The sequence below is a fragment of the Cinclus cinclus genome, chromosome 3 (assembly GCF_963662255.1).
Source record: "Cinclus cinclus chromosome 3, bCinCin1.1, whole genome shotgun sequence".
Lineage (NCBI taxonomy): Eukaryota > Metazoa > Chordata > Aves > Passeriformes > Cinclidae > Cinclus > Cinclus cinclus.
The window spans coordinates 2851031-2878559 of record NC_085048.1 but is presented as its reverse complement, the minus strand read 5'-3'; the positions used below and the strand labels follow the sequence as shown (position 1 = coordinate 2878559).

The 27529-nt window shown below is 46.7% G+C and overlaps 1 protein-coding gene across 1 annotated transcript in view; it reads left to right on the top strand.

Annotated features, from left to right (window-relative positions):
* The window catches only part of XKR6 (XK related 6), a 167068-nt gene extending 139774 nt beyond the window's left edge, over window positions 1–27294 (top strand). Inside the window, exons 2-3 of the mRNA XM_062489603.1 lie at window positions 6762–6958; window positions 25371–27294. Coding sequence (XP_062345587.1) covers window positions 6762–6958; window positions 25371–26335 — 1162 coding nt within the window. The 3' untranslated portion in view covers window positions 26336–27294. The remainder of the gene's footprint in view (window positions 1–6761; window positions 6959–25370) is intronic.
* Window positions 27295–27529: the final 235 nt, after the last annotated feature.

The following is a 27529-nucleotide window of genomic DNA, read 5'->3' as shown; positions in this document are numbered from 1 at the left end:
CAGTTTGTGCAGAAATAAGGATACCTTACTTGGTTTTGAGGTGGAAAGTGATCTTTCCCAGTTCAGCATGGTTTTGACCCAACACAACCAGCAGGGGTGAAAATAAATCCTGCACACCCTGAAAATAAATCCTGCACACCTTTCAGGGCTCAGGCCAGACCAGAACCACTCTCTAGAGACAGCTTGGATGCAACCCCTCATTCTGGAGGAGTTTGATGCTGTGTGAGCAGCCAGAAAAAGCTGTAGAATATCAGCACCTGGATGGGACCCTGTAATTCCTATTTTGATACTCAAACTAGGAGCAATAATAATCCGTCTGTGAATCCTTATCACTGGCATGTGACATTATAACAAGAAAACAACTAACAAACGTTGATATTGAGCACGTTAATGGTGATGGCAACTCTAGGTTTGAGTTTGATTTTTTTCATAGACAGTGTTTCACTTTCCTGCTCCCCTGTTGCTCCAGCACTGCATCTCCTATTCCTTTTACATCAGTTAGAATGAAAATAATTCATTAAAATTAAAAAAGCGGGCCAAAGCCGCAGCTGGTGTAAATTGCCAGAGCCCTGTGGATGCCAGCTCGCTCCAGCTGAGATCTGGCCTCACGTAACCTCTTTGTAAGGGAATGTTCAGGCAGCCTCTGCTCCGAGCCTTCCAGCCTAGCAGTTACACACGTCCTCCTTTCCTCCCCTCCCAGGAGAGGGATTTGGATCTGGGAACATCCTCCAGTGCACGAGGCCCCTTGCAAAAGGATGAGGTGGCAGGAGGGTGAGCCCTCAGCTGAATGACACCCCCCATTCCTATCCTCCTCCTCCTCCAGGAGGGAGCACCAGGGAGAAGTTTGTGCCATGGGATGGTGCCCATCCATATGATGTGTGCTGCTATCCCATCACCAAGGTCACAACCACGTCCCTGTAGTGCCACAGGACATTTCTGAACATGAACCAGTGGCAGGTGGCTGGAATATCCAAGGGCTTCTCGGATGGAATATCCAGCAACAGCATGGCCAGTAGGGTCAGGACAGTGACTGCCCACTGTGCTGGCACTGCTGGGGCACCTCCAGTGCTGGGGACAGCTCTGGGTTCTTCCTGACAAGAGAGACCTGGAGGGGCTGGAGCGTGTCCAGGGAAGGGAACAGAGCTGGGAAGGGGCTGGAGCACCAGGAGAGGCTGAGGGAGCTGGGAAAGGGGCTCAGCCTGGAGAAAAGGAGGCTCAGGGGGGACCTTGTGGCTCTGCACAACTCCCTGACAGGAGGGGACAGCCAGGGGGGTTCAGGATCTGCTCCCAGGGAACAGGCTGTTCCACATTGTGGCATCACCATCACGTTGTGAATCCACCATCCCTGGAAGTGTCCAAAAAGTGTGGATATAGCATTTGTGGACATGGTTTAGTGTTGAACATGGGGGTGCTGGGTTGCTGGTTGGACTTGATCTCAGAGATATTTTCCAGCCTCAGAGATTCTGTGATTCTGTGTTGGGTCTGGCTGAGATGAAGTTTGTTTTCCCCACAGCAGCCCCCACACTGCTGTGCTTTGCATTTGGAGCTGGGAAGGTGTTGGTAACACCCCAGTGTTTTGGCTATCACAGCATCAGAGCTGTCTCTCCAGCATTCCACCCCAGCAGAAGGCTGGGCACGAGCAAAATCCATTTTCCATATACCTGTACTAATAAACCAGGTAATTTCAAGACCTGCTCATAGGCACTGCAGCTTCATCACACCCTGTACAGGGCCAGGGGTTGGACTCAGTGATCCTTGTGGGTCCCTCCCCACCCAGGATATTCTGTGATTCCATGTCAAAATCTGAATATAATCATTAGAACGGTCCAGATATATTCAGACTCTCCTAAGTCACCACAACCTGTGCAGGTTTCAGTAACTTTCAGTGGCCAGGAATCATTCCCAGTGCTGGCTATGGAGGAAATTTCCTGGTTTTGGAGGATGAGAGAGTTCATTTTTTTTGTGTCTTGCCTCAGGAAAAGTGATCAGGGTGAGGTTCCTGCCCTTGGTCAGCTTGTGGCTGTGTGGGACAGGCCACCAGGACCCTTCTGACCCCAAAGCACAGCCCAGGACCTGTCCTGATGTGCCTTTCTGGGCTCCCATGACATTTTCCCACATCCACATCCTCCTCCCTTCAACCAACCCATTGCCAGAGGCATCCTCCTGCATTTCGTGGTGACACTGGGAGCCACCTCTGTAAATCCAACCGTGCCAAGGCCCTGCAATAGTTCACCCTGTAAAATTGTCAACACAACCCCTGGAAATTTTGGCCAGGGCCAACTAGATGGATGTAGCCATGCAGAGTTGAGCCTTGCCAGCTGGCCAAGGACTGCTTCATTTCATGATGTAAAACCAGAGCCTCAGCCTCCAGAATCCATCGCCTTGTCATGCACATGGAGCAGCTTTTCCCACAGAGCTCAGGGTGGGTTGTGTTTTTCCAGCAGGAACATCTCCTCTTCTCCCTCTTGGTGGGCTCCTGCAGCTTTTCCCAAAGGTTATTTGACCACATTTGGTGGATTTGGCTCCTTAAAAAGGCATTTTGGTGCATGGACAGCAGTGACTTTGACCCCAGCAGTTCATGTGCTGCTGTGACATACGTAGTAAATAAGCGTGAAGGTAATTATACCAACAGGAATTCTGGGAGCCCTGCCAGGCGGGTGGGGACAGCCAATTCTTTGTGCACTGAAAAAAAAAAAAATAAAAAAATAAAAAAACCACCCCATTTCCCCTCCCAACCCCAAATTAGTTCTATCTCTTGAAGCTGTGATGAGACTTAGAACTAAAAATACACACAAATACACACACTCGTATTTAAAAATAGATAGCATTCAAAAAAAAAAAAAAAAGAAGCCCAAAGTTAGGCTCCTGTATCCAAAATTAAGCTCTTAAATAAATAAATTAGCCTGATTTTCAACAGCACAGAACAGTGAATGGTTTTCACTGACATAAGAGGAAGCATCATGTTGCTAAAGATTGAGGATCAGGCCTGAATATGGATTTAAAAGTCTAATTATAGAAGCCTGTTTGCCACCAGCTTGACCGAGAACAACAAATTTCAGGTGAAATGACATTGATTTTGTTTTTCTTCATTCTTCTTAAGTTGCCTACACTTAAACGTTAGGAAAGACCCTTGAAGAAGTAAATAAAATGCCACAAGGAAACAGATGAACTGGAATAAAACTATTTACTCCAGTTCTGTACATTGGTGTTTGGAAATAAGTTTAAGAATTATCAATTGTGGAGCTGGATGAAATTTTATGTTGTTTAGTTGAATAGGTATTTATTACTTGCTGAAAACACACAAGGTCCAAATACTATTTTTCCCCGTTATTCTCACAATCCACTGGCATCAAGAAGGAATAGGATCTTTGTAATTCCTTTCCTCTCTTTGCCAGATTTGGGTCTGAAGGATGCTGAAGACAGAGCACCATATTTTTTCATGTACTGAAGAGAAAAAAAAAAAAAAGGAAGTTAACTTACCTTCAGCTGCAAATGGTCCTTGAAGCTGCTTTGCTCACACTGCCCAACATTTGCCAAGGGGTTCCTGAGGTCACAGCCCCATAGGATAGGGACAGATTTGTCCTTTGGGGTCAGACTGAGCAGGGCTGGGATTTATGCTGTGAAGGAATTGTGTCCACCCTGGATGGAGGAGCATCAGCAGTTAGGGCTGTGCTCCTCTCATGTGGTGTTTGGAGGCAGGGGACAGCACTAAAAGATCTGAGGTTTGATCTTTTAGAAACTTTGAGAGCACTTTTTTGGTGCTCTCTGACTCAGTTTCCCCATCCATGGAAGAGGTACAATGCAGGTGACCTTTGCCAAAGGCTGTGGGCTCAGCAGTCAGGGAGAGCTTGGTGTTTGTGCCACTGCCACTGATGGACACAGGATTAGGACACTGTGTCAATCCCATGTATTTGAATATTTTTCCATGCATTCTGCCTCCACGGATTGATGTCACATCCTCTTTTTGTGGCCAGTAAGAAAAATTTATGCTTAAACTGTGGATGGTGGTGAATCCCTAGAGATTCACCCTAAGCCCAGAGATCCAGGAGCAATCATTGCAGGACATTATAATCCTTCTGATAATTCCTTCTTAATCTTTTGGAGTGGCCCAATGTCATTGTTGCAGTTTGGTTCAGCCAACCTGGAGGGCTACATAACGTAAAGATGGTCTTAAAAATAACCCAGAACTGGAGACAGCTGTTGGGAACAGCAGTGTGGAAGAGTAGAGGTGTAGGAAATGTGAACTGGGAGAACGCACTGAAAGAATTTTTTTTGTGAGAAAAGGAGGTTCAGGGGGGACCTTCTTGCCCTCTTGACAGGAGAGAGCAGCCAAGGGGAGGTTGGGCTCTGTTGTCAGGGAACAAGGATCAGGATGAGAGGAAACAGCCTCAAGTTGCACCTGGGAAGGTTCAGGTTGGACAATAGGAAGAATTCCTTCAGGGAAAGGATTATCAGGCATTGGAAGCAGAAGGTCAGGGAGTCCTCATCTCTGGAGGAACTTAAAAGCCATGTGGATGTGCCACTTGGGGACATGGTGGTGGTGGCCTCGGCAGTGCTGGGGGAATGGTTGAACCCGAGGATCTTAGAGGTATTTTCAAACCTTAGTAATTACATGGTTCTATGGATGCGTGTTTTTATGTTTTTTTGGTTTTTTAATCTGTAGAAATGAGAGGTTTACATGGCAACTAAGTGCAAGCAGGTAAAAGACTGCTGCAGAGTGAAAACCAATAAATTCTTGTCCGTGGCTGAGGGATGAATGGTTTAACCTTCGGAAGAGGACTTTGGGTTTTGTGTACTAGCAGGAATGGGAGCTTCTGGGGTGGGGGAGACCATCCAGGACTACAGGACAGATTTGGTGGAATTTGGCAGAGATGATGGTTGCCTTTGCCCATGGGCAGCACCTTATGGGCAGGAGCACTTGGCTTTTGCTGGCCCAGTGTCACTGGCATTATAAAAACCATTTAATTCTCCTTTTCTCTTGGCTTTCTCCTTGAGCCACGACACTCTCCCTGACTTCGCCTTTCCAGCTAAACTGCATTTATTCAAATCCTGGGTGAAGGGAAGGCAGGATGCCTGTGCCATGCTGCAGCTCCCGGGGTTGGGGTCTTCCATGGAAGTGCCAAGTGCAGGTGATGGATTTGGGCGTGTTGGGAGAGCAGGTGCTCCACGGCCATTTCCATCCCACTCAGGGTCTGCTGTGGATGCCACATCAGTGATCAGTGTCACCAGTATCGAATGTGACCGCCGTAGCATTTTTCATTTTTCTCTAGTGTCGAGCTCCATCTGGTGGCTTTCCTACGTCTTTTTTTTTTTTTTTTTTTTTTTTTTTTTTTTTGGTGTCCTTGCAGTCCTTTTTCGGGACTTTTCGCCTCCTGTGCCAGTCAGCTGCGAGCGGGCAGGAAAGACAAGATGCTGGGTAAAGGGCAGGGCTCGCAGAGCTGCCTCTGCTTCTGTCCCAGCTCCTCCCCATCCCTGGGTGTAATTCGGAGATCCAGAGCATGTCCAGGCTCACGTCCTTCCCTCCTGCTCTGCCCGGCTGTGCAGTCTCGCCCGAGTGGCAGGGGATGATCTAATCGTTTTGGCCAAACCCCAGCTTGTGCCTTGAGCCACTCCCAGAGCCTCCAGAAGGTTCATCCTACTGCCCTGCTGGCAGAGGAGCTGGGACAGATGAATGTCCCAGGAGGGGACATTTCCAGTGATTGACTGGCTCAGCTTTAGGGTCAGCTTTAGGTGAAATGGTTCCCATCCCAAATGAGATTACAGCCACCACTCAGGATGAGAAGGAGGAGGACCCAATATTAAATTGTCAATCCCTAAAGTGTCCAAGGCTGTGCTGGATAGGGCTTGGGCCAACCTGGGATAGTGGAAGGTGTCCCTGCCCATGGCAGGGGTTTGAAACAAGGTGATCTTTAAGATCCCTTCCAACCCAAACCATTCTGGGATTCTGTGATATCAACAGGCATTAGAAAGGACCCTGTTAGGGGTCTTTTCTTAAATGCCACGAGTCCTGAGACAGAGGCAATGGTAGAGCTGTGCCTGTCCATACATGAGACACCTCCTTCTACTCCAACATTGCCCAAAGCCTCAAAGCTGACCAGTGGCAAACTGTGGCCTTTCACATCTGTGGGTCACACATGTACTGCATGTGAAGGCAGGGTCTTGTTGCTCCATCTATGGTGAAATAGGATCAAATAATAGAATCACAGAATATTCCAAGCTGGAAGAGACCAAATTCCAATTCCTGGACTATTTCAAGAATCCCACAATGAGCCTGAGAGCACGGTCCAAACATTTCTTGAGCTCCGGTGTCTGTGAGAGAAGCTCCTTCCCAGAGTGCTGAAGGGGTTCAGATAGTCTCTCAAGCCACTTCCAAGTGTTAGGACCAATATTTTTCATGTGGTTTCTTTTCTTGTGATGAAAATTAGGCGAGGGAGTTGTTTTCTTGTGCTTCAAAAGCATTTCCTGCTCCCCAGCTTAACTTTTGGGTGGTACCAGTTAAGGTTTTCCCAGCTTCGCACCACCAAATGCACTTCATTCTATGGTTTTGTTCTCAGGGTGACATTCAATTTAAGGTTGGGCTTGATGATGCTGGAGGTCTTTTCCAACATTAATGGTTAGTCAGATTCTAAAATCCTCCTCAGATCTGACAGGAGGGAGCAGAAGAACCGTGCAAACCCCAATGTCTCCCCAGAACCCCCACAAAACAGGTTTTGCTGCACTCCAGCATCTCACACCCAGCTTTTCCCTCCTGTTTCCTGCAGGTATATCCGAACTATGTACCTGGGGATCCAGAGTCAGAGGCGGAAGGAACACCAGCGGCGTTTCTACTGGGCTATGATGTACGAATATGCAGACGTAAACATGCTGCGCCTCCTGGAAACCTTCCTCGAGAGCGCCCCTCAACTGGTGCTACAGCTCTGCATAATGATCCAAAAGAACCGTGCAGAAACATTACCATGTAAGTGGCCCCCCTCTTCCTCACTTTTCCAGCGTCTCCCCTCTGATCCCAGTGCTCAGCAGCTGATGGATGTGTTGCTCACTTCCCACCCTGGCTGGGGGGCTGCCACTCTGGGACAAAGCTGCGCTGCGTTCGCTGGGTAAAAAAATCTCTGCTCGTTCCTCTGAGGAAAAAAAATAAATGTCAGTGTCAAGAAAAAAGATGGGACTCGGCTCTTCCACGCCCAGTGCAGGCTAAAGGAATGATGGTGTTGTCAGGAGGAGGCAAGCAGGCTCTGCTGCTGTGGCACCACTCATTTGTTGCTTGGCACTGGGCAAACACGGCCATTCCCTGACTCAGTTTCCCTCCTTACATAAGTAGGGTGATGAAACTGGCCAGATTTGAGTTTGTGTTGTGAGGACAAATAGTTCAAAGCCTATGCAATGCTCTGATGGTGTTAAGCGTAAAAAAGGGGTTTTTTTAATAGCTAAATGCTGTGGGAACTTTTCTGATCAGTGCCCAGGAATAAAGGTCTTGTCATTGGTACCATGGTTCTCACCAAGCTCAAGGAAAAGAGAAGGGGAAGGCAGTGGAGGGGACAGGGATGTAGTGGAGGTTTAATTGCAAAGGCAGACAGATCAGACAAGGCTTGGAAGCCACCACATGGAGTATTTTTCCAATTCTGGTGCCTGCCACTGCTGCGATGTGCTGAGCATGGGGCATCTGTCCCTGCTGAGAGGGACATGGCCCTGTCCCAGCCCTGGCATGAGCAGCTCTCCCAGCCCATGGCCATGCTGGCAGCCTGGGGGTGACCAGCCTGAGGGACAACCATCCTTTCCAAGGACCAACAGTGGAGCTGTTGGATTATTCAGCCCCTGCTCAATTCATGCACCACGGGTGACATCCATCTTCCCAAAGACAGCCTGGTTGGCGCCTGTCATTTCTGAGGAGTTTTTGGAGCTGAGGTGGGAACAGAAATTGGAATTTGTTTTGGGGTTAAATTTTGCTGGTTTTGCCAAGGTCACCACTATCTACAGCATCAACGAAGGCCAACCACTCTCCCTGTCATCTGTATTTCCAGCATGTCCATCACACTTGTTTATAGAAGCCTTCCTCTTCCTATTTATGCAGTCTTTTCTTGAAACCTCTCATCACGAGCTCTCCAGGCCTCCAAAGTGCTGACATGATGAATATGCCTTTCTACAACTCCTGCTAGAATGGCTCACATTTGCCAGGCCCCTTTTCCTTCTGCTTCCAACGTTATTAACCCGACTGAAAATGCAGAAATCACAGCCCAGGAGGTTTGCCAGGGCGTTCTGCAGATTGTTGGGCTCGCTGCAGAAAGTGCCGGGTGAAGTTTGTTGGCCTCTCTCATGCTGCGAGTCAGACAACGCGGGAGAATAATCCCTCCAGGCTTTCAAATCCGTGGCTCTTCCACTTTACCACTTTCCAGGCACGGCTGCCTAATCCACTGAAGGAGCTGCATCATTTTTCCAGCATCCCCCTCCCCTCCCTTCCTTTGCAGTTCCTCTGCTCTTCCAGCGCTCCGAGCCGGCTGCGCTCTCTTCCAAGGCAGCGCACGTCCCCGCCTGCCTTCCCGAGCCCTGGAGGGCTCTTTGCTCGCCACGCTCCAGCAGCCGAGCTCGCCGGGTCCCCAGTGCATCCTCTCCCTGCATCCCTCCCCGCCTGTGCCGGGGATGCGGGCGCTGATGGATGAGAGCAGCGGAGCTTGCTCAGCGCTCCTTGGCTCCGGTGCGAGGTTTCCTAAAGCTCCTCCATGCCCGTTCTGTGCTTCTCTCTTCCACCTCCTCCTCCTCCTCTTCCTTCTCCCCGCGGCTGGTCCATAATTATACAAAAGCAAATTAAATGCTGAGAGGTAGCCGTTGTGAAAGAGAGCATCAAAGATTTTCACTTAAAGCAGGCAAAAGGCAAAGGGAGGTGGATACTGTCAGGAAGGCAGTGTGTTTAAAGATCAAATCAAGTCTCTCCTGGCTCATTGAGCCTGTGGGAGTGTGGCTCATCACAGGAAGGGGCCAGTTCTCCCTTTAAACAGGGTCAGCATCTGCTGCATCCCTGAAGGATGCACACTGGAAAAAAGGCCCAGGGAAGGGCTTAAAAGCCCAGGTACAGCCCTGGCTGATGTGTCCAGTCTCAGCTGCTTCCATACATTCCCCAAGGACTCTTATTGGATTCATTTAGTGCCAGACAAGGTCAGTTCACCGTTTCCTGTGGCTTACATCCCTCCTCCAAGCCCCAGCCCTCCCTACTCTTTAGATTGTAATGCCAAGCCCAGGCTCCACTTTTTCCCCAAATAGGTCAAGTTCTATTTAAGGAGCTTTAGAAAGGGAGTTATTGGAATGGCTATCAGGAGGTTTTGCTTTTGTCTCCTAATTCCTGTGTTAAGAGAGCTATTGAGGAAAGAAGGGTGAGCACACTGGAGGTCTTTACTCAGACCCGGAGCATCTCCTTCAAAGCATTTCTGCCATGCAGCATGGTGGCAGAAAGGGCTGATCTTGGAAGGATGAGTAGGAAGGGATGCAACCAGGAAAGTGCTTAATTTCCTGGGTTTTAATCTACTGAGTGGGTGGAAGAAAGAAAAACCTCATCATGCCTCACAATCTGACCATGTGCGAGAGGGTTGGGTGGGATGTGTGTCTGTTGTTCCTTCCGCACTCAAAGAATGGAGCAGCTACACCCAAAAGCGAGAATGTCCAGCAGGAGAAGTGCTGGAGCTGGAATTTGAGGTCAAGACCCAGCCTCAGTAAAGCTTGGGACAAGACCCCTGGGATTTCATGTGGGTCAGGATTCATTCCTTCATCATATCCCCAGCACAAGGCAGAGCAAATCCCAGCTTAGCTGCCCTTGTCTGAGGGACAACAGAAAAGAGCACTGAGAGAAAAGAGGTAAGAACTCTGTGTACTCCATCAGGTGGGCAGTGGAAGGTGAATGTTGAGAGCCTGATCTGGAATTCTTTGGTTGGTGGAGCAGATGGAACAACATCAGCTCCTGAATATCCATACAGGATATTGGTAGGCAGGCCCTCTGTGAAGGATTCATCTGCTACAACCACAGCAGGGTGGGCCCAAAACAGAGTCAAGAAAAGGTGATGGAAAAAGGATGGATCCAACACATGGAACAGCTCATGTCCAAAGCAGCTGAAGGAGGTGGGGTGAGTTGCTCAACCTCCAGCAAAATCTTTCTCCAGGGAATCTGATGCATTTAGACCTATCATTAGGGTCAGGCTGAAGGAGGGGAAGGGATGGAGAGGGTGCAGCATTGTCACCCTAACTGTGCCTGAGGTTTAGGAGAGGATAAAAGGGTGTCCATCTCTCAGACTCTTGGGCAGCAATGGCCAGAGAACTTCCCCTGATTTAAATCACATATTTGCAGGGGGAATTGGAACACTAACAACAGAAAAAACTCAGCAACCCAGATCTTCATTCCATAATCACTCCCAGCAGATAATCTACCTCACTCCTTGCAGAACAAATCATCCTTAACCCCCTTCACCCCACAGAGGTGTAGATCAAACCATCTTAAAGGAGACACCCAGCCTCTAGGCAGCAAGGTGAGAGGGATTCCAGTTTTTCTGGCATGAATCTCCTCTTAAAGAGGTTTCCTTCCACTTATTCTTTTTTTTCAGGTGGCTTCTTTAAAGCTTAATGAGATTTAGCAGAAGCCCCAGCATCCTTCCACTCATGTCATGAGTTCTTTACAAAGATTCCTGCCTACACAAGGCTGCAGTTTTCACACAGGGTGTCTCCCTCCAAAAAAAGCCACATCTTTCCACAGATGCTGTGTCCTCCTCCTCGATAACCCTAGTCGATCACTTATCTCCTGAAGGATATTTGTAGCATGAGCCTTCCTTTTGCAAAGTCCTGCTGGAATTTCCAGGATTTTGGGACGTGTCTGCACTCTCCACAGCCCTCAAAAGTAGGCTGAAGCTTCTCATGTATTTAAGCAAAAGCAACATTTACTTATGGGATTTGGGGGGGGATCACTTTTTTTTAAGCAGTGATACAAATTAGGCATTAAATGGATTTCAGACGTCAGCTACAGATGTGTGCTGGCTGCAGAGTTATCCTGGTGGAGTTTGCAAATCAGTTTGTCCCTTCCAAAGCAAAATCCTATTTTTTATCATGTTCTTCCTCATCTGTACCGTGTCTGGGGACCATTTATCATCATTTATGATCTCTTTTTTCAGGGCCAAACTAAAGATGATTTTTCCTGTCACTTAGTGTAGCAGACTCAATGGGACAACTGAATTAGAAAGGGACCTTCAGCCTGTAGGTGTTCAAAAATGTGATTTTCAAGTAACATCAACATTGGCCTGAACATAAATGAGGAGACTAGAATCTCCCCAGGTCTCCAGTGAAAGTGGGAAAAAGACTCATGTGATTTGAAATTTCATCCTTTTCACCACTTGCAGGAGCACTAAAAGTTAGTGCAAGACCCTTCATGCTGGCCTGGGCCAAACGGGTATGTCCAGCAATAGTCAAACAGGAATCCAAACCCCCAAACCCAATCTCTGTGACCTCACAACACAAAATTGTCCCCATTTATACAGAGTGCCATAACCTCATATATAAACCAGGTTTCATTCTAAACAGGCACCAGATCCCATGGGGATTAGTGCAAAATTCAATATAGCATCTGCAGATTCTGTGTGGGCAAAGCGGAAATCCTCTTTCTGACTGATGCATTTTTCCTAAGATCCACCAAGAAAACTTCACTGTATGACTAAAGAAGTCTTTGCCTTATAAAGTCCTCAGTAACAGGAGATGAGGTGGGGACAAAATCTACCAGAGCCATGCTTTGGGCTTTGACTCAGGTTCTGATAGAGACCATGAGGAAAAAGAGAAGCTAAAACTTTGCCCCAAAGGCAGATATTCTTTTTTCCTTTTTTCTCATGTCATCCCTTGGAGACTGAAAGAAGTGGGAGACATCCATCACCTAGTTTTCTGTGACAGAAGAGACACAAGCAGGAAAGCAGTTGCTCATTGCCATGTAGGAAAGGAACCCCACCAGTCGTGTGCTTGCCGGGCAGGGAAGATCCGGGATGATCTGCCCTGAAAATTTGTCCTGACTCCACCACAGTTTCCCTTTAAATGTTCACCAGCAGCCCAAGGAGGCCCAGATAGCTCTGAACTCATCAGCAGCTCGCCTGGGAGGCCACTCATATGACTCCAGTGCTCTGCCAGACTGGGGCATATGGCTCTGTTACTGCCTTCCCCTCCTTCCCACCAAAGCCGGATGAGACGGAGCGCTTTGGTGCCCTGCTGGAAACGAGCCACTGGTCCCCGGCCAATTCCCAGCAGCATCAAAAAGCCATCTCCACAGTTGGCAGTGGCACCGAGGACGCCTTGCTCTGGCATGCTGAGAGCAGGCCAAGCCTCGGGCATGCTGGCGTGGGACAGCTTGTCCCATCATCATCCGTATTGTCCCAGCGTGGTGGGATCCAGGAGCCGTCGGAGCCAGGGACAGCTCTTTTTTCCAATGGGATTTGGAGCCATCCCAAAGAGAGACGTCATCCCTTCGTCCATCCCCACCTGCAGCTTCTCTGTCCACCACCTTGTCTCTGGCTCTTATTTTTGGAGTGCTGCTAAAAGCCCGTCTGTTTTGTACCACGTGTCGCCGTCACACACAGGACATGGCACAGCCAGGAAAGATGAGTCACCATTCACGGGACAGTGCTGGCAGGGGGCCAGTGCTGCCAATTTTAGGCTTTGTCAGACTGTGGTAAATCACTGGGAAGGGGGTTACATCATCAGAGCACTACACCAGCATTAGCTCATGCTGTTCCCAGGAGCTGGGGGCCAGCCATGAAAATGAGGCGTGCAGAGAGGTTTGGGTTCTTGTCAAGCAGATTCCAGGCAGGAAATTCAGACTTTTTTTGGGGGGGGTAATTCCATCCTGCAGGATTTCTGGAGATACACCTCGCATGGGAAGTTTGGGATTAAAGCACAGGAAAAGGTGCTGTTGGTTAGTGAAATACATGGGAATTCAGTTCTTTTTAGCTTCAGGTTGCTCTAGTGTGGGATTCTTGTCAGGCATCTAGGAGAGCACAGATAAGCAGGGAGCACATAAGCTCTGGGATGTGCAAAAAGAGCCATGGAAAAGATGCCCTGCTGGGCAGGGACTGCTCTGTGCTTCTACCCCTGATGGATGTGGAGAAGTTCAGGTTGATGCAACCCAAAATAATTGAGTTTTGAAGGAAACAATTCTCTCTCTTCAGAAACTATTAATTATTTTTTTAATGCTTATCTTGTGATTAGACAGTTCTGAGTCTGGGTGTGCAGCAAAATTACTGAGTCAGTAGAAATCTCTTGAAATTACTTTTCAGGAGTGGCATTTGACCAACCTCATGCTCTCAGTATGAGAGCAGGACTTCACACAGAGGGTCACTGAGGGGGGACAGCCACTAGGCACAGGGGCCCCTGTCTGATGCACATCAAGGTCCCAAAAATGTTTGCAAAAGGCAAAAAGACTCAGGAGATAAGCCAGGACGAGCATGACTTAATGTGTGGACACCAGGTTCTGACCTGGTTCCTATCACATAGATCTTTGCAGAGTGTAAAAAAACGTGGGAAGAAGAGGAAAGAAGAGTTTCCTGCTGTTATCCTTGGAAATCAGTGTCCCTGGTGCCTTCGGCACCCCACTGTGAGACAGCACCAGCTGCACCACATCCGTTTTTGCCACTTTGTCACTCCTCCTCACAAGAACACTCTGCCAGACTTGCCTCACTGATACCAGCCCTGTGTATTCTCCAGGAATGCTGAGACCAGTCCCCTCCACTGGCATTATGCTGAGGCATTTCCACCAAAGGCCCTACACAGCACTGAAGGTTTATAAACCCTAAGGTCACGGAGTGTGCACTGCTGACACGTCTCTGGATGCAGACCTCTTTCTTTGGCCAGTGAGTGTGACCCGAACTGGGTCCCTTCCTCTTTCCCATCAGGCCAAAATTATTCCCAGAAAAGTTGTTTCCCTAATTGCCTGAAGGTTTTCTGTGTCCAGGCCAAGCCATCTACCCAAGAAGGTTTGCAGGATGCCTGTTTGGTCCCTTTGAAGCATTGCCCTGATGTTGTCTCATCTCCAAGGAGCAGCCCGTGGGAGTTGTGTTTTTAGCAGGAAGTTCCCTCACGAAGCCCTGGCAGGAGACGTTGCTTTCCCAATCTGGGGACAAGTCTGTCGGGTTTCATCCCTGCTGATAAAACAAAACACATCAGAACATGAGCACAGCCACCAGATCTTATTCATCCTCTGCTTCAATTATCAGCACAGCCTTTGGCACATTTTTAGCTCCCGGCAGCCAGCACCAACCCAAGCAACTCTCCTGCTTGGCTCGGGGGATGGCAAGAACAATTCCCACCAAGCACTCTGGGCCGCCCTGTTTCAGAGGCTGGGACAGAATTTAGCAGTCAACAGGATTAGGCTTGGTTTAGTTGCTCATTTCTGGGCACAGGGTCCAAATCTGCCCCAGATCTGTGCAAAGGAAAAAGGGATTCTCGTGGTTCCTCTCCAAAGCAGAACTCCTTGGGCTTTCCTTTCCAGCACTGAGGTGCTGCTCCCCTCTTTTTTCAGAATATTTGAGCCCCTACTTGCAGGTTTACAGCATCCTTTCAACTTGTGGTAGGCAGGTTTTCATATTTCCCAATGGCTGTTGTCCTCATTTGAATTAAAACAGAAAAAATAAAAGAGTGACAGGATAGAGGTGCTGTAACAGATGTCAGATTGCAGTGTTAAAATGCACATATATTGTACATGTTTGTGGAGTCCTGTTATTTCATGCCAACCATCCCTACTCAGACATAGAAATGGGTGGAAAAAGATTTTATACTAAATGGAGCCATGTGTTATTTATCTTAGCAAAAGGGCTGGGTTTTTTTTAATAATTTCAATGCATTCCAGTAGTTCCTTAAAATGTGTTTCTCTTCTAAGGGTTCCTAATAGTAGAGTTCAAATACCATTAGGTCTGAAAAATCTCAGTGTACGAGGCTCCTTCTGGTAATTTCAGGATTCAGACTGCAAACAGCTCTGCTGGATTTGATACACTTGAAAGTCTGAGCAAAGAATTGGCCACTAGAAGTTGTAACTAAAGTGTCCTTCACAAAGAACCAGCTGTTGAATGTGAAATGTGATTTCTCCTCTGAGAATAGCCCCTCTTGGATGCTGCCATCTTATTCTTACCAGCTGAAGGAACCACGTTTGGGGTGGGGTTTTTGTGCCTGTTGTTCTAGAAAGACTATTTTAATTAGCAAAGGGACAAAAGCTAAATTCCCAGCAGGAAATAGCAGTGGAAGTTTCTAGAGATGGTAGTGCTCCTGTCAGATGGAGCCAGGTTTGTGTGACTGCCCTGCCTTCTAACACTGCCTACAAAGAGGGATTTTGCTCTGCTTGCACAGAGTTAAATCCTGTCCTTGCTGAAGGTGTTGCCAGAACATCCTGGTGGAGCATTTCCAATGAAACCTCTTGGGGTGTCTCGAGGAGCTTCACATCCTCTCATCTGTGGCTGTTCACTTCTAGGGACTCAGGTGGGGTTCTTTTTCAGTTTCATTCTGAGACAGCACTTCAAGGCTTCAGATTAAAGGGGATTTAATGCAAAAGTCTTTATAATTACAGTGATGACTGTGCAGAGGGCACCTCGGCCTGAAAAGAGTGGCAATTCATGCAGCTTTTGACAAAAATAGACACGAAGAGCAGTTCTCATGCTCTATTTCCAAACAAGGTAATCTGTGCCCAGGAAATCCTGGCTGCTGCTTTCCCAGCACATTTCTACTGCAGAATTAACCCAGGTGATTGGTGCCTGGAGGGATTTAGACCAAGCTCAGAGCAAACCATCTCTCCTTCATGTCTGTGGGTCATTAGAAGACAGAGATGCCCACGGTTGTTGGTTCTGAGTGTGTCTATCACCTTCAGTGCCATCCCTGTCCACCTGAGAGTCAGGGAGTTGTGGGATTCATGATCTCCAGAGGATGCACTGGGAAAAGGTGAACTTGGGCATGGTGGAAAGATGCTAGAAAGATTTTGGCACTTGAGTACTTGCTGCTCTAATGTGGGTTACTGGTAAACATGAGTCCCAATTTAAGTGATAACAGCAGCGCTTCTAATTGGAAACATCATTCATGCAGCCCCACACTGACACAGAAAGCACCATCAGTAAGATTAATAAGAATTCTGATTCTAAAAATCACAAAGGAAAGAACTGCTCTGCATGAACACTCTCAAAGTAGTATCTGCTGAAGTGGGGGCTCTTTCAGTGAGGGAAAAAAATCTGCTTTTGCTGAAATAAAAACAGTGATTTCATTCCATTTTCTTAATATTTAAGGGAAGCTTCAAAATGGAAGAGCCATTTCAAACTAAATAGTGTTGTGTTATAAATACTTTTATATCAATTATGCCATACCAACGGGAACTCCAAAAATAAGACTGTGTGTGTCTCTCTGTTCCCTGTTTGCCTCCAGCTTTTTTTAGGACTGAGTCAAATCACCAAACTCACTCCAAATTCCTGAATGGAATACTTAGATACCTGCCATGCATTGTTCCCCCCGAAAAGTGGGTTTGTGTGTTGTCATTTCCTTGAACTCTACCATTAAACTCCCATCAGAGGCTCTGATGTCTGGGTGGAGTTATTCAGAAGAGGCTGCTCTGCAGAGGGCAGGGTCTCTAGTTCTATCAATGGACTCACACTGACACTTTCTTCAGGTATAATTTTGGCAGCATAGCTGAGACCAGATTCCTGGAAGGATTACCCTATCCTGCTAAAATAACATTTTTTTTTCTGGCAGAAAGCTGTCCCCACATCTGTATTACACTTTACTTAAGCTCTACCTGCCATACCTGGGCTCCCCAGAGCTGTCCAGACCCAGCAGCCACCTGGACTCATTTACTCTGCCCAGTCTGGAAAATCTGATCATATGAGAAGCTTCATCTCCAGGCTTTGAAGAGCTGAGCCAAAGGTCCTCCACATTATTTTTAACATGATGAAAGGGATTATATGACCATGGTTGTGATAAAGAGAGGACTATGATTAGATTTTTTCTATACCTGTAACACAAACAATGTTGGAGCCCAAGCACTGGCACTCAGGTGATTGTGCTAAATTAGTCTCTGGTAGAGTTTTTCCTGCCAGCCCTTTCCTGAAGCTCTCCCAGGCATGAGAAAAGAAATTCACATAGTCCAGGAACCATTCCCATTGGGAAGATTGGATACAACTCCTGAGAGGTTTTAACAGGATGGGCATGGCAGATTCTGCCAGCTGGGCTCAGGGTCAACAAATAATCCTGTTTCTCATTTGTGGTTAAGGTACCACCAGCAGGTTCTCTTCCCATGTGTCCTTCTCCTCTCTGCTGCTTTTTATGAGCCAGCCTGTGGTGACAATTCACCACACAGGATCAAAGACCCCACTTAGCCAAGTGAGATGAGGCTTGTTTGCGTATACAGGGACTGAGATTTCCCCTATGTGCTGCCAAAAATGATCCCGCTCTGGAGCTGCATCTCGAAGCTCTGGAATCTGGATCCAGCTCTGAAAGCCGTCAGCAGCTTCTTTCTCTAAATAGGTAAAATCTGAGATACCTGCAGCCAGCATCTTGGGAAAGGAGTAAGACTGTTAGGGAGAACAAAAATGGATTTTCATGCTGATGAGGCCTGTTGAGACCAGCCTTCTTCTCAATGATGTAAGAGAGAGATGTTGTCTTTCTCCTACCACTTGAGGATGTTGGTGACTGTCGGGCTGTTCTAGGATGTCCTCTGACTGCCCATGGCACCCTTTTCACTTCAGGAGGGTGTTGGGGGCTTGTTTTTCCTGCTTGACCTTCAGTGGTATAAATTCATGGTGTTGTGTCACTTGAACATTCCCACGTCATGCTGGGCCTTCAGCTTCTGCTCTGAAGGAGCCACTGTGGGCTATTCTGCTCATCCTGGAGCCAGGGACAGGTTTCAGCAATCTTTCTTTCTCCTCTCTTCACCTTGCTGAGACTCTGTGCTCTCCTCTGAGCTGGTGGATGCCAAACCACTGTTACTTACTATTCATCTTTCCATGTTCTTCTTTGGTTATTTCAGCTTGAACCCCATGCCTGGAAGCATTCAGGACCAGGTTGAATGGGATCTGAGCAATCTGGGAGACTGGAAGGTGTCTCTACCCATTGAGAAGTTGGAACGAGATGAGCTTTAAGGACCTTTCCCTTTCAAACCATTCCATGATTCACCAGGAACAGTCAAAGGAGAGGCAGAGGCATTTCCAGACAACTCATCCCATGTCTCAGACAGCATTCCTGGGGTGAAATAAACACTGATGCATGTGATGGACAGCATCTTCATACAGGGGGTTTTAGAACAGAGGGGAAGCTTTGCCAATCCTGATGTGGTAGGGGATGGCCAACATTCTGAACAGGAGACTGACACTTCACTGAGGTTATTCGAGGACAATCTCAAACACAGAGTGGATTATCCAATCTCTGCTTGGCCCGGGGTGCTCGTGCCTCCCGCAGCAGGATCAGTCTCTGGCTTGCATCCAGGAGGAGATAGAAGGCTCCATGGCTGCAGGGTTGGAGCTGGTTTAAAGCTCACAGAGGACATGAATAGGAGGAGACATGACAGAAGCAGCTGAGATAATGAGAGCACAGATCAGAGTGTGACTGGTCACCTCTTCCTGCAGCAGGGAGAAGGGGACACTGGGGACAGCTGAAAGGCAGCAGGAGAAAGGGGAGGAAAGGCCTTTGGGAACACAATCCCTGGTGACCCCGTGGGTGTTTCCTCAAGGCAGTGCTGAGATGTGGGCTGGGGGAGAAACTAAGGAGGGATTCAGCTTTTCTGGGGTCACCAAGGATATCTGAATTTAGCAAAAGGAAAAGGGGTTAGGAAACAGCATTTCAGGACATGAGCCAGCCTTTAACTGTTGAGGGGTGGGAGGGCAACTCTCCATGTGAGTGAGCTCTTGTGGGGTTGCCTTGGCATGGATTTTCCCTGAGCAGAAGGTCTGGGAGCACGGCTGTGCCTCTGGTCTAATGTGGAAGAGTTCTCCTTCCGCCAGCTTGGACATGGAATATCCTGTGCAGAAAATCAACACAAGCCTTGTGTGAGATTCCAGTGGGATTTGGTGGTAGAAGGCTTTCTTGTTATCCAGATCTACTTGGAAATCTATCCCTGAAAGGAGTTACCTTTGTGTGCTGCCTTTCCCAGTCATCAGCAGTTTTCTGTTTCTTACGGAATGGTGATGCTGTGTCCAGGTGAGCTGGATCCTGGAGGATGGGGATGTGATACCCCTTGGAGGAAGGTCCCAGAGGATCTCCATAGCAAGGGAGCAGGTGCTCAGGATGTGAAATTCACCCCTTGCCTTATGAAACCAAAATATTTTCCATGAGAAAAGAGCAAAGGACAGGGCACGGATGTGATATCTCTTCCCAATTTCCCCAGTGTCAAGATCTGGTTTTTCATCCCTGGTAATTCCAGCTCTTAGTAGAGCACAGAGGTGTCACAAAAATGTGAGGAGGCCATTCCTGGGTCAGACTTTTGCACCATGTTCACAATAGGTGAAATAGTTCTCATCTGCCATACTGGACTGATGGCACACTGAAGAAACTGTTTAAGGAAGTGTCCTGAAATCCAGTGAGGAAAATGAATGGCAAAATAGTCTGTGCAGCCCTTTACTATTCATATACTGGCAATGTTCCACATTTTTCCACGTTCAAAAAGACAAATAAAGAGGAAAAATAAAGGAAAAAAGACACGAGTCATTCCCTCCTCTGATGGGGAAGAATAAAGAAAACTCAAACATCAAAATCCATCAGGAAACAATGAAAATCAGACCTGGGGTCTGATTCTGACCCCTCTTACTCTGACACAAACAAATTAAATCAGATTAAAAAATAAGGGAGAGTGACTTTCAGGCCCTGTTGTTACAAAAGCAGGATCTGGCTTGATCTCTTTTGTGTATAAATGCATTTTCACTCTGTGTGCATCAGAATGAAAGCCTGTTCCTCGTCTCCTACTGAGCTTCAGGGAGGAACATGCCACCCAAAGGGGAAAACAGGGTTCACAGCACAGGGGCCTGAGCAGGCAGTGAGGGATGGGGATGAACTGAAATGTGGCACTTGGCATTAAGCAAGAGCTGCCTCTGCACAGGGGCTGAGGGAAGGTTTCATGTCACGCTCAATATTTGCCATCCCGCTCACCCGGCAGAAATGTTGGTATCTTCCCATTTTGTTTTAGTAAAGTCTTAAGGAGAATTAATGTCAAAAAAGAAATAGAGCACTGTTTAGGCATTATTTTCAACGTTAAAGGGACAGGCACCATGGGAAGTACTCAAGGAATGTGCTACAGCAACTGCATCCAAATTATAGGCAGCCAACAACCTGCAGCTGGATTTGTGATGAAAACTGTACCTACCCCTAGTGAAAATCCTCTTTCCTCGGCTGGACAACACTGAGTAAAGCTAAAATGAATGTACTGTTCATTTTAAGTATTCATTTGTATATGTGTGTGTATGTGTTTTTTCCTGTTAGACTGATTGTAAAACCCCGCACGACTGCATAGCAGGAATAGGCCAGGGATGGCTTTCCCTGCACTGCTTTTGTTCCTAGGCTTTAAAAGCAGCCGTGGCAATTTCAGGGGAGTCATTGCTTTGATTCTTTCATGTGGATGGGGCTTTTTACAAAGAGCATTTTTACAAATCTGAGATGACCTTTTCTTTTTCTGGACTGTGGGTAGGAACCAGAGGAGGAAAACCAAACCAGGATTAAATTCAGGGTGCTCCCATGAGCTTCAGCACTTTCCCTTGAACTCAGAGTGGTTCAGGCTCCTCTCCTCTGGTATCAGATCACTGTCTGCATTGTACTCAAGTCCACTCATGTTTTCATGATCCAAAGCAACAGCTCTTGTTTCCCTTTCTCAGAGAATCTATTCCTTGGTCTGACATTCTCAGAAATCTAACTTTTTTGCATCTGTCTTATTTCCCATTGCTTTCTCATCTCTCTGCACCATTTCCTGTTGCACAGCCTCTGTGCCACACGTGTTTATCACCAGAGGGGGATTGTGAGCTCCTCTGAGAAAGGCAGAATTTTTTTGAGTCTTGGCTGGTGTAATTTGAAATGCTCTGAGTGCCTTCCTTCACTCCAGCTCCCAGTTCAGAAATGTTCTTTTCCTCTGTATGCAAGTTTGTCAGATCTGCCAGCTCCACGTGGTGGTCTGGAATATCATAAAGCATCTCAAAGATTGCTGGATTCCCACCTGTGATGGTTGAACTAAGCTTTGATGCTCTTGTGAGCAAAGAGACATCATTTAACCACGGGCACCCTGGGGGAAGTCTCTACAGTAGGAGCTGAGTCCTGTCTGAAATGTCTTGTCAAGTGCACTGTGATGTGAAGGAGAACTATTCGCTGCTTTAGCTTGGATTTTATATGAGATTTTGGGTAAATCCTTCAAATCTTGGTGCTTCATCTGTCAAATGGGACATTATAGAGCTCTACCTCCCCGTGCTGAACATGGGTGAGCAGATGTCTCACTGCAAGGACTTGAGGATTCATTCCTAAAGGAATCTGGGGGATTATTTCTTGTGCTGCGTCGTTCAAGACACAGGGACTTGACTCCTCAGTGGTGCTGACTTTGGCCTGTGCATCACTCATGGCTTCCTAGGGCAGAGAGGTTTGAAGAGAATCCCAGTCCATGCCAGTTTGGCTCATTGTGGGCTACAGAGCTGCAGCCACAAGGAGTCAGCCCCATAGGAGCTGATTTCCACAGCGATGTGGTTGTGCATGGTGGGGATGTTCCACTCCCAAGACTGAGAACAGAGTGGGAAGAATCGGAGTGGGCTTTTTTTGAAGTGACTTCAGTGTTTACCCAATCTCATCCCTTTGATAAACAAACTTTGGAAGGGAGTTGAAACCTACTCGTGCTCCACAAAGGTGCGTCAGTTACCACATGCAAGAGTCAGAATCAAAATAAAAACTTACTGCTCATGTGATCCAACTTTTCAGGACTTCTTGTTTTAATTATAATTGAAGAGATCTCTACAGTTGCTTAGAAATAAGGTCTGGAGAAGGTGGGACAAAAAGCAGGGACAGTTTATCCCATAGTCTGTGGGAATTGTAATTGTTTGAAGATACCATGGGCTAGAAGTCATAGGGAAATCTGGGAATGGGAAACTTGTGGTCAAGATGACAAAAGTGCTCTGTCATTTAGGTCTGTATGAAAGAGACCGGGAATAATTTCTGTGGCAACACAGCAAGAAGTAAGAGTGATGTTAAAGTCTTTACATTAGTCCATGGTTCTTGCTGACATCCACCTACAGATCTCCCCCCTTACACCCAGGTCCAGATCCTGCTCATCACCAGGGTGCCAAAATTCACATTCAACACAAGACTCGTGAACTTTTAAACAACGGCAAAAATATGTCAAAATGCCCAGAGATCTTTCATTGCCTCCCTCAGATCTTGGTGCAGATGAAGAGACAATGAGCTGTTCTGTGCGGGGGGAGACTCATCCTGCCTGACTGCTGGTCCCCTGGCAAGGGATGGAGTCAGACACCTTGGGAGCATGAGTCAACCCCTCCCTGTCCCACACACGGATGTCAGGACAGGCTGAATCACTTTCTGGGGGTGTCTGCCTCTCTCTGCTGGCTGGAGGAGATGTTCAGATGACTGTCAGCAGCCCGGGTGCCATGCGAGTGACTCAACACGCGCACTCTGAGCCAGCTCTCTGCAATTTGCAGCAAAGGCTGTGATTAGTGGAGGGTTCTGCCCTCAAAACATTAGGTAAAGCCTTTATGTGCAAACTGGGGGATTGTTTTGAGTGTATTTTATTGCCTTCTCTTTTCTAGAAGAAATGAGCCCAACAGAAACATTTTTAATCCAGGGTGACACATCTGTCTCCTGTGGGTTGGTGCTGCTTGAGTTTTCCTGTACAGGTACAGCTAATGCTGTACAAGTTTCTAGTAAAACAGCACTAAAACAAGGCAACAAATGACTTTTTTTTTCCCCCCCAGCAAATCATGGAAAGCTTTTAAACTGAATAGCCAAGAGAGAGTGCAACAAAGTGTACTTACACACACAACAAACCTTTGTGGCATGACTCATCCTTCCAAAATTGTTAATAAAGTCTACAAAAAATGTAACTCATCTTGTAGGTTAAAAATGAATCTAATCTACATCTGCTTGAGTATGTGGTTGTTCATATTAGAAGTTTCCATCCATTATGGGGAGAGACGGAGGGAGCTGGGCTTGTTCAGTCTGGAGAAGACTGAGAGGGGATCTCAATAATCCATATAAATACCTCCAAGGGGTGTCAAGCATGGTGCCAGACTCTTTGCAGAGGTGCCCAGTGACAAGATGAGGAGCAGTGGCCATAAAATAAACCACGAGAAGTTCCACCTCAGCATGAGAAAGAACTTCTTTACACTGAAGGTGTCAGAGCACTGGAACAGCTGCCCAGGGACAGCAGGGAGTTCCCTCTCTGGAGACATTCCAAACCTACCTGGATGTGCTCCTGTGCCACCTGCTCCAGGTGATCCTACCTTGGCAGAGTGATTGGATGATCTCCAGGTCTTCCTTCCAACTCCAGCCATTCTGTGAGTCTGTAGCTGGAATCCCCAAGTCCTATGTGCAAATGTTTCTTAGTGAGGACTTAGAACTCAGGGGAAAACGTGATTTTCTTAAAGCTAGTGGCTTAAAGCTTCCCTCTTGGATAAGGCCACTGCTCTCACTACTTTGCTTTTTGTTTTTTGTTTTTTAAAATTCAATCTGAAATTATAATGCACATTTGAGGCCAAAGACAAGGGCTTCAGAGGGAAACTTGAGAGCTGATGAAAAGGTGTAGTTTTGGTGGGCTTTGCAGGCTGTGAGAATTCCAGTGAGGGCAGAGTTGGAGTCTGCCATCATTCTTGTCCTTCTTCTCCATCATCTCTCCTCCAGACACGGACAAGTTGGAAGAAGGGAAATCTAACCCCACCACACTGCAGGGCAGGCTCCTCAAAACCGAGATAAATTCTATAGAGTGAGGTCTGAGGAGTCAATGGAATTTATTTTCATTCCCATGGAAGCCAAGCCCCTGTGAGCAGAGAGAAAACAGGAGAAGAAATTTAAATTTTTCAGACATTTTACCTTTTTAATTCTGAACAGCTCAGCATGATGTTCCTTGAATATTCTTAAAGAAGCCAAAGCCAAATAAGGTCTGGCCTTATCACTCAGTTACATGTCAGAAATGGAGGGGCATTTCTCATTGTTTTGCTTGGAACCATTAGCAGTTTTTCCTCTGGACTTTAAAGGTGATGTTCCCAGATAAATCTTTGGCTAAAGCCCAATCCAACCATAGCTAACAAGTTATTGAGCTTCCCAAATGTGGATTTAGGTCTATCACCGTTTCCTCAGCTGCAGATCAGTTGTCCAGTGAACAGCAGCAGGGACAAAGGAATATGATGCCAGCAGCGCTTTCTTTTCCCAGGAATCTCTCAATTAACTTTTATTGTGATGCATTTCTCCATGAGTTGTTCATTCCACCCTTGTGATAACCAATGGAATTATATTTTTAAAAGCTTCTCAGGTGTGGTGGGGCCACATATTTTATCAACTGGAGGAAACAAATTGTTTAAGAGTTGGTTGGGATGGAGAATAAAACCAGGTCCCTTTGGAATATCATGGGGGGTTCTGCCCCATGGTGCAGGGAGATGTGCTGGGGGACCCCAGTGCAGGCTCTGCCCTCCCTGACACGACTGTGACTTGGATTTGTGCTCCAGCCAGGAGACAAGTCTGGAGAAGAGCTACCTCCAATATAGGTCTTGGGTCCATCCTGGAAACAAGGCAGGGGATTTGGTGGAGAGATCAGATCCTTTGTTTTGGGACTCTTTCGAGGGTATTGATGAGTCTTGCTGCTCCCTGGATTTATATTTTTATCTGCAGGAGACAAAAACCTTGTTTTTCCCGAAAGGCAAATGCAAATGGGGACTCCTGAGTAAGGAAAAATCGATAGGAATGTTGCTTAAATAGAAGTATTTTAGAATAAAAATGAATCCATGCAGTTGCAGGGAATACAGGAGTTCTGCTCTTGCCAAGGTGCATTCCAAAAGAGATTCTATTCTCCAAGAGAGTAACTTTCACACTTGCACTTCAGCATATAGATGGGATCTGGATTTCAAACTCTCAAATGTGGATCCATCAGGAAGAGCACAGAGGCTGTTCCCTACTGGAACAGCTGGGTGGGGTGGCCAATCCAGTGGCTCGGAAAGATAAGAACAAGGAGTCTGAGAACTCCTGAATATGACACACCATTTCCAATTCCCACACTGATATCTCTGTATTTCTCTCCTCCAGACTGTAAGGACAACCTGACGTGAGTTGAACCTTCAGGCTCCCGAGCCTGCCCCAGATGCAATAATTTAGTGAGCAGATGATGTTTTCCACCAAAGCTCCTGTCTAACTCAGTGGATCTGTGTGTCTTCCGGCAGGTGTGTCCTCTGTGGCCTCCCTGATGTCCCTGGCTTGGGTGCTAGCCTCCTATCACAAGCTTCTTCGGGACTCTAGGGACGACAAGAAGAGTATGAGCTACAGAGGGGCCCTCATCCATCTCTTCTGGCGCCTCTTCACCATCTCATCCCGAGTTATTTCTTTTGCTCTCTTTGCTTCCATCTTCCAGCTCTACTTTGGGATCTTTGTAGTGGTCCATTGGTGTGCCATGGCTTTCTGGATCATCCATGGTGGGACAGATTTCTGCATGTCTAAGTGGGAGGAGATCCTCTTCAACATGGTGGTAGGGATTGTGTACATTTTCTGCTGGTTTAATGTCAAGGAAGGGCGGACTCGATACCGAATGTTTGCGTATTACACGGTGGTCCTGACGGAGAACGCTGCCTTGACGCTCCTTTGGTATTTTTACAGAGATCCTGACACCACTGACTCCTATGCCGTGCCAGCACTGTGTTGTGTCTTTCTTAGCTTTGCTGCTGGGATAGCTTTGATGCTGTTATATTATGGTGTGCTGCATCCCATGGGGCCAAGAGCTAAGATCTTTGCCAGCTCCTGTTGCGCCGAGCTGCTCTGGGGCATTCCTCTGCCCCCCGATGTTGAGCCCATGGCGCCCCAAACCCCTGGGTACCGGGGGGCCCAGGCTACGCCCACCAGAGCGGTCACGGAGCAACAGGAGGAACTCACAGCTGACACTTGCTTGCCCGTTTTCCAGGTGAGAGCAATGGTACCATCTACTCCATCTGGGCGACCCTACCCCCCTGAGGGGCCTCTCATTAAGATTGACATCCCAAGAAAAAGATATCCTGCCTGGGATGCTCATTTTGTAGACAGGAGGTTAAGAAGAACTATCAACATCCTCCAATATGTCACCCCCACAGCTGTAGGTATTAGATATAGAGATGGACCTCTCTTATATGAGTTGCTACAATATGAATCTTCACTTTAAAGCTCCTTAAAGCAAAAGTAAAAGAGGGGACCTTATTTTTGTTTACGGTAAACACAGATCATGAAACAAACACAAACCTTCAGATAAGCTTTCTTTCTGGTTGCTGTATGTATAAAAAAAAAAAGATATTCTCTATGTTTTGTAAGTAAAAACAAAAAGAAAAACTTTTCTTTTGTTTTTTACACACAAGAAACAGTATTTCAACTTCCACACCTAGGATTCACAGGTGGAGAAGGAGGCATCTCCACATCAGTTTTATACCGTACACCAAGTGTAGAACATTATTTATGGGATTGGTGCTGATTGAAAAATAAAAAAAAAAAACAAACAAACAAACCTACAACTGCCTTATGCCCTTAGGTGCTGAGTTTCATTAAGTACTGTCACCTTTCTCATGCAAAACTCTTTGATGATTATATGCCAGGAAAAAAAAAAAAAAAATAAAACAAACCATCCAACTGAAATGCAAACCTTAAAGTTAAAAAAAAAACAACAAAAAAGAGAGAAATGTATGAAAAAAATCAAATCCTGTTGCTCTTTTTGGATTTAGAAGTAAATCCCTCCAAATGTCTAAAGATAAGAAAACAAAGATAAGAAAGTAAAGCCAAGACAACCCCAATGGAGTTTGATTTTTCCAACAGCTGAAAGACAAAATCAGGTCTGTAAGACAATTTGGCAAGGAATTTATAACACCATTGGGCCAAGCCTTGACCGAGTTGTGTTATAAAGGTGACCCCACCCTGGAGCCATTTTCCTTGTGGAAATGGACCCTGTACAAAGGTGGGATTGTACCAGATCAGTGTGAAAATACAGGATCTGATCTTGTCCCCAACAACTACTCATGCTAAAGCCCCACTGTCTCCAGTGGAGCAAATACCAACAGTCTGAGCCCAGAATAAGGCCTGCCACCTTGATTTCTGGAAAATGAAAAATTATCGAAATTACAAACCAAAAATATGATCCGAAAGTACATTTCCACATATCTAATAATTATTTCAGTAATAATAAAACTCAGCATGGTAGCAAAAAGCGAGTCAATTTAAAGGCACAATACTTGATCAGTGACTGGCAAAATAATTTGACCTACTGTATCATTTTAAGGCTGTGAAAGGCATACATGTATTATTTGTAATCTCGTGTAAGACCTGTCATGTCTCATTCAGTGCGAGCCTTAAAGTGATTGTAAAGCATCCT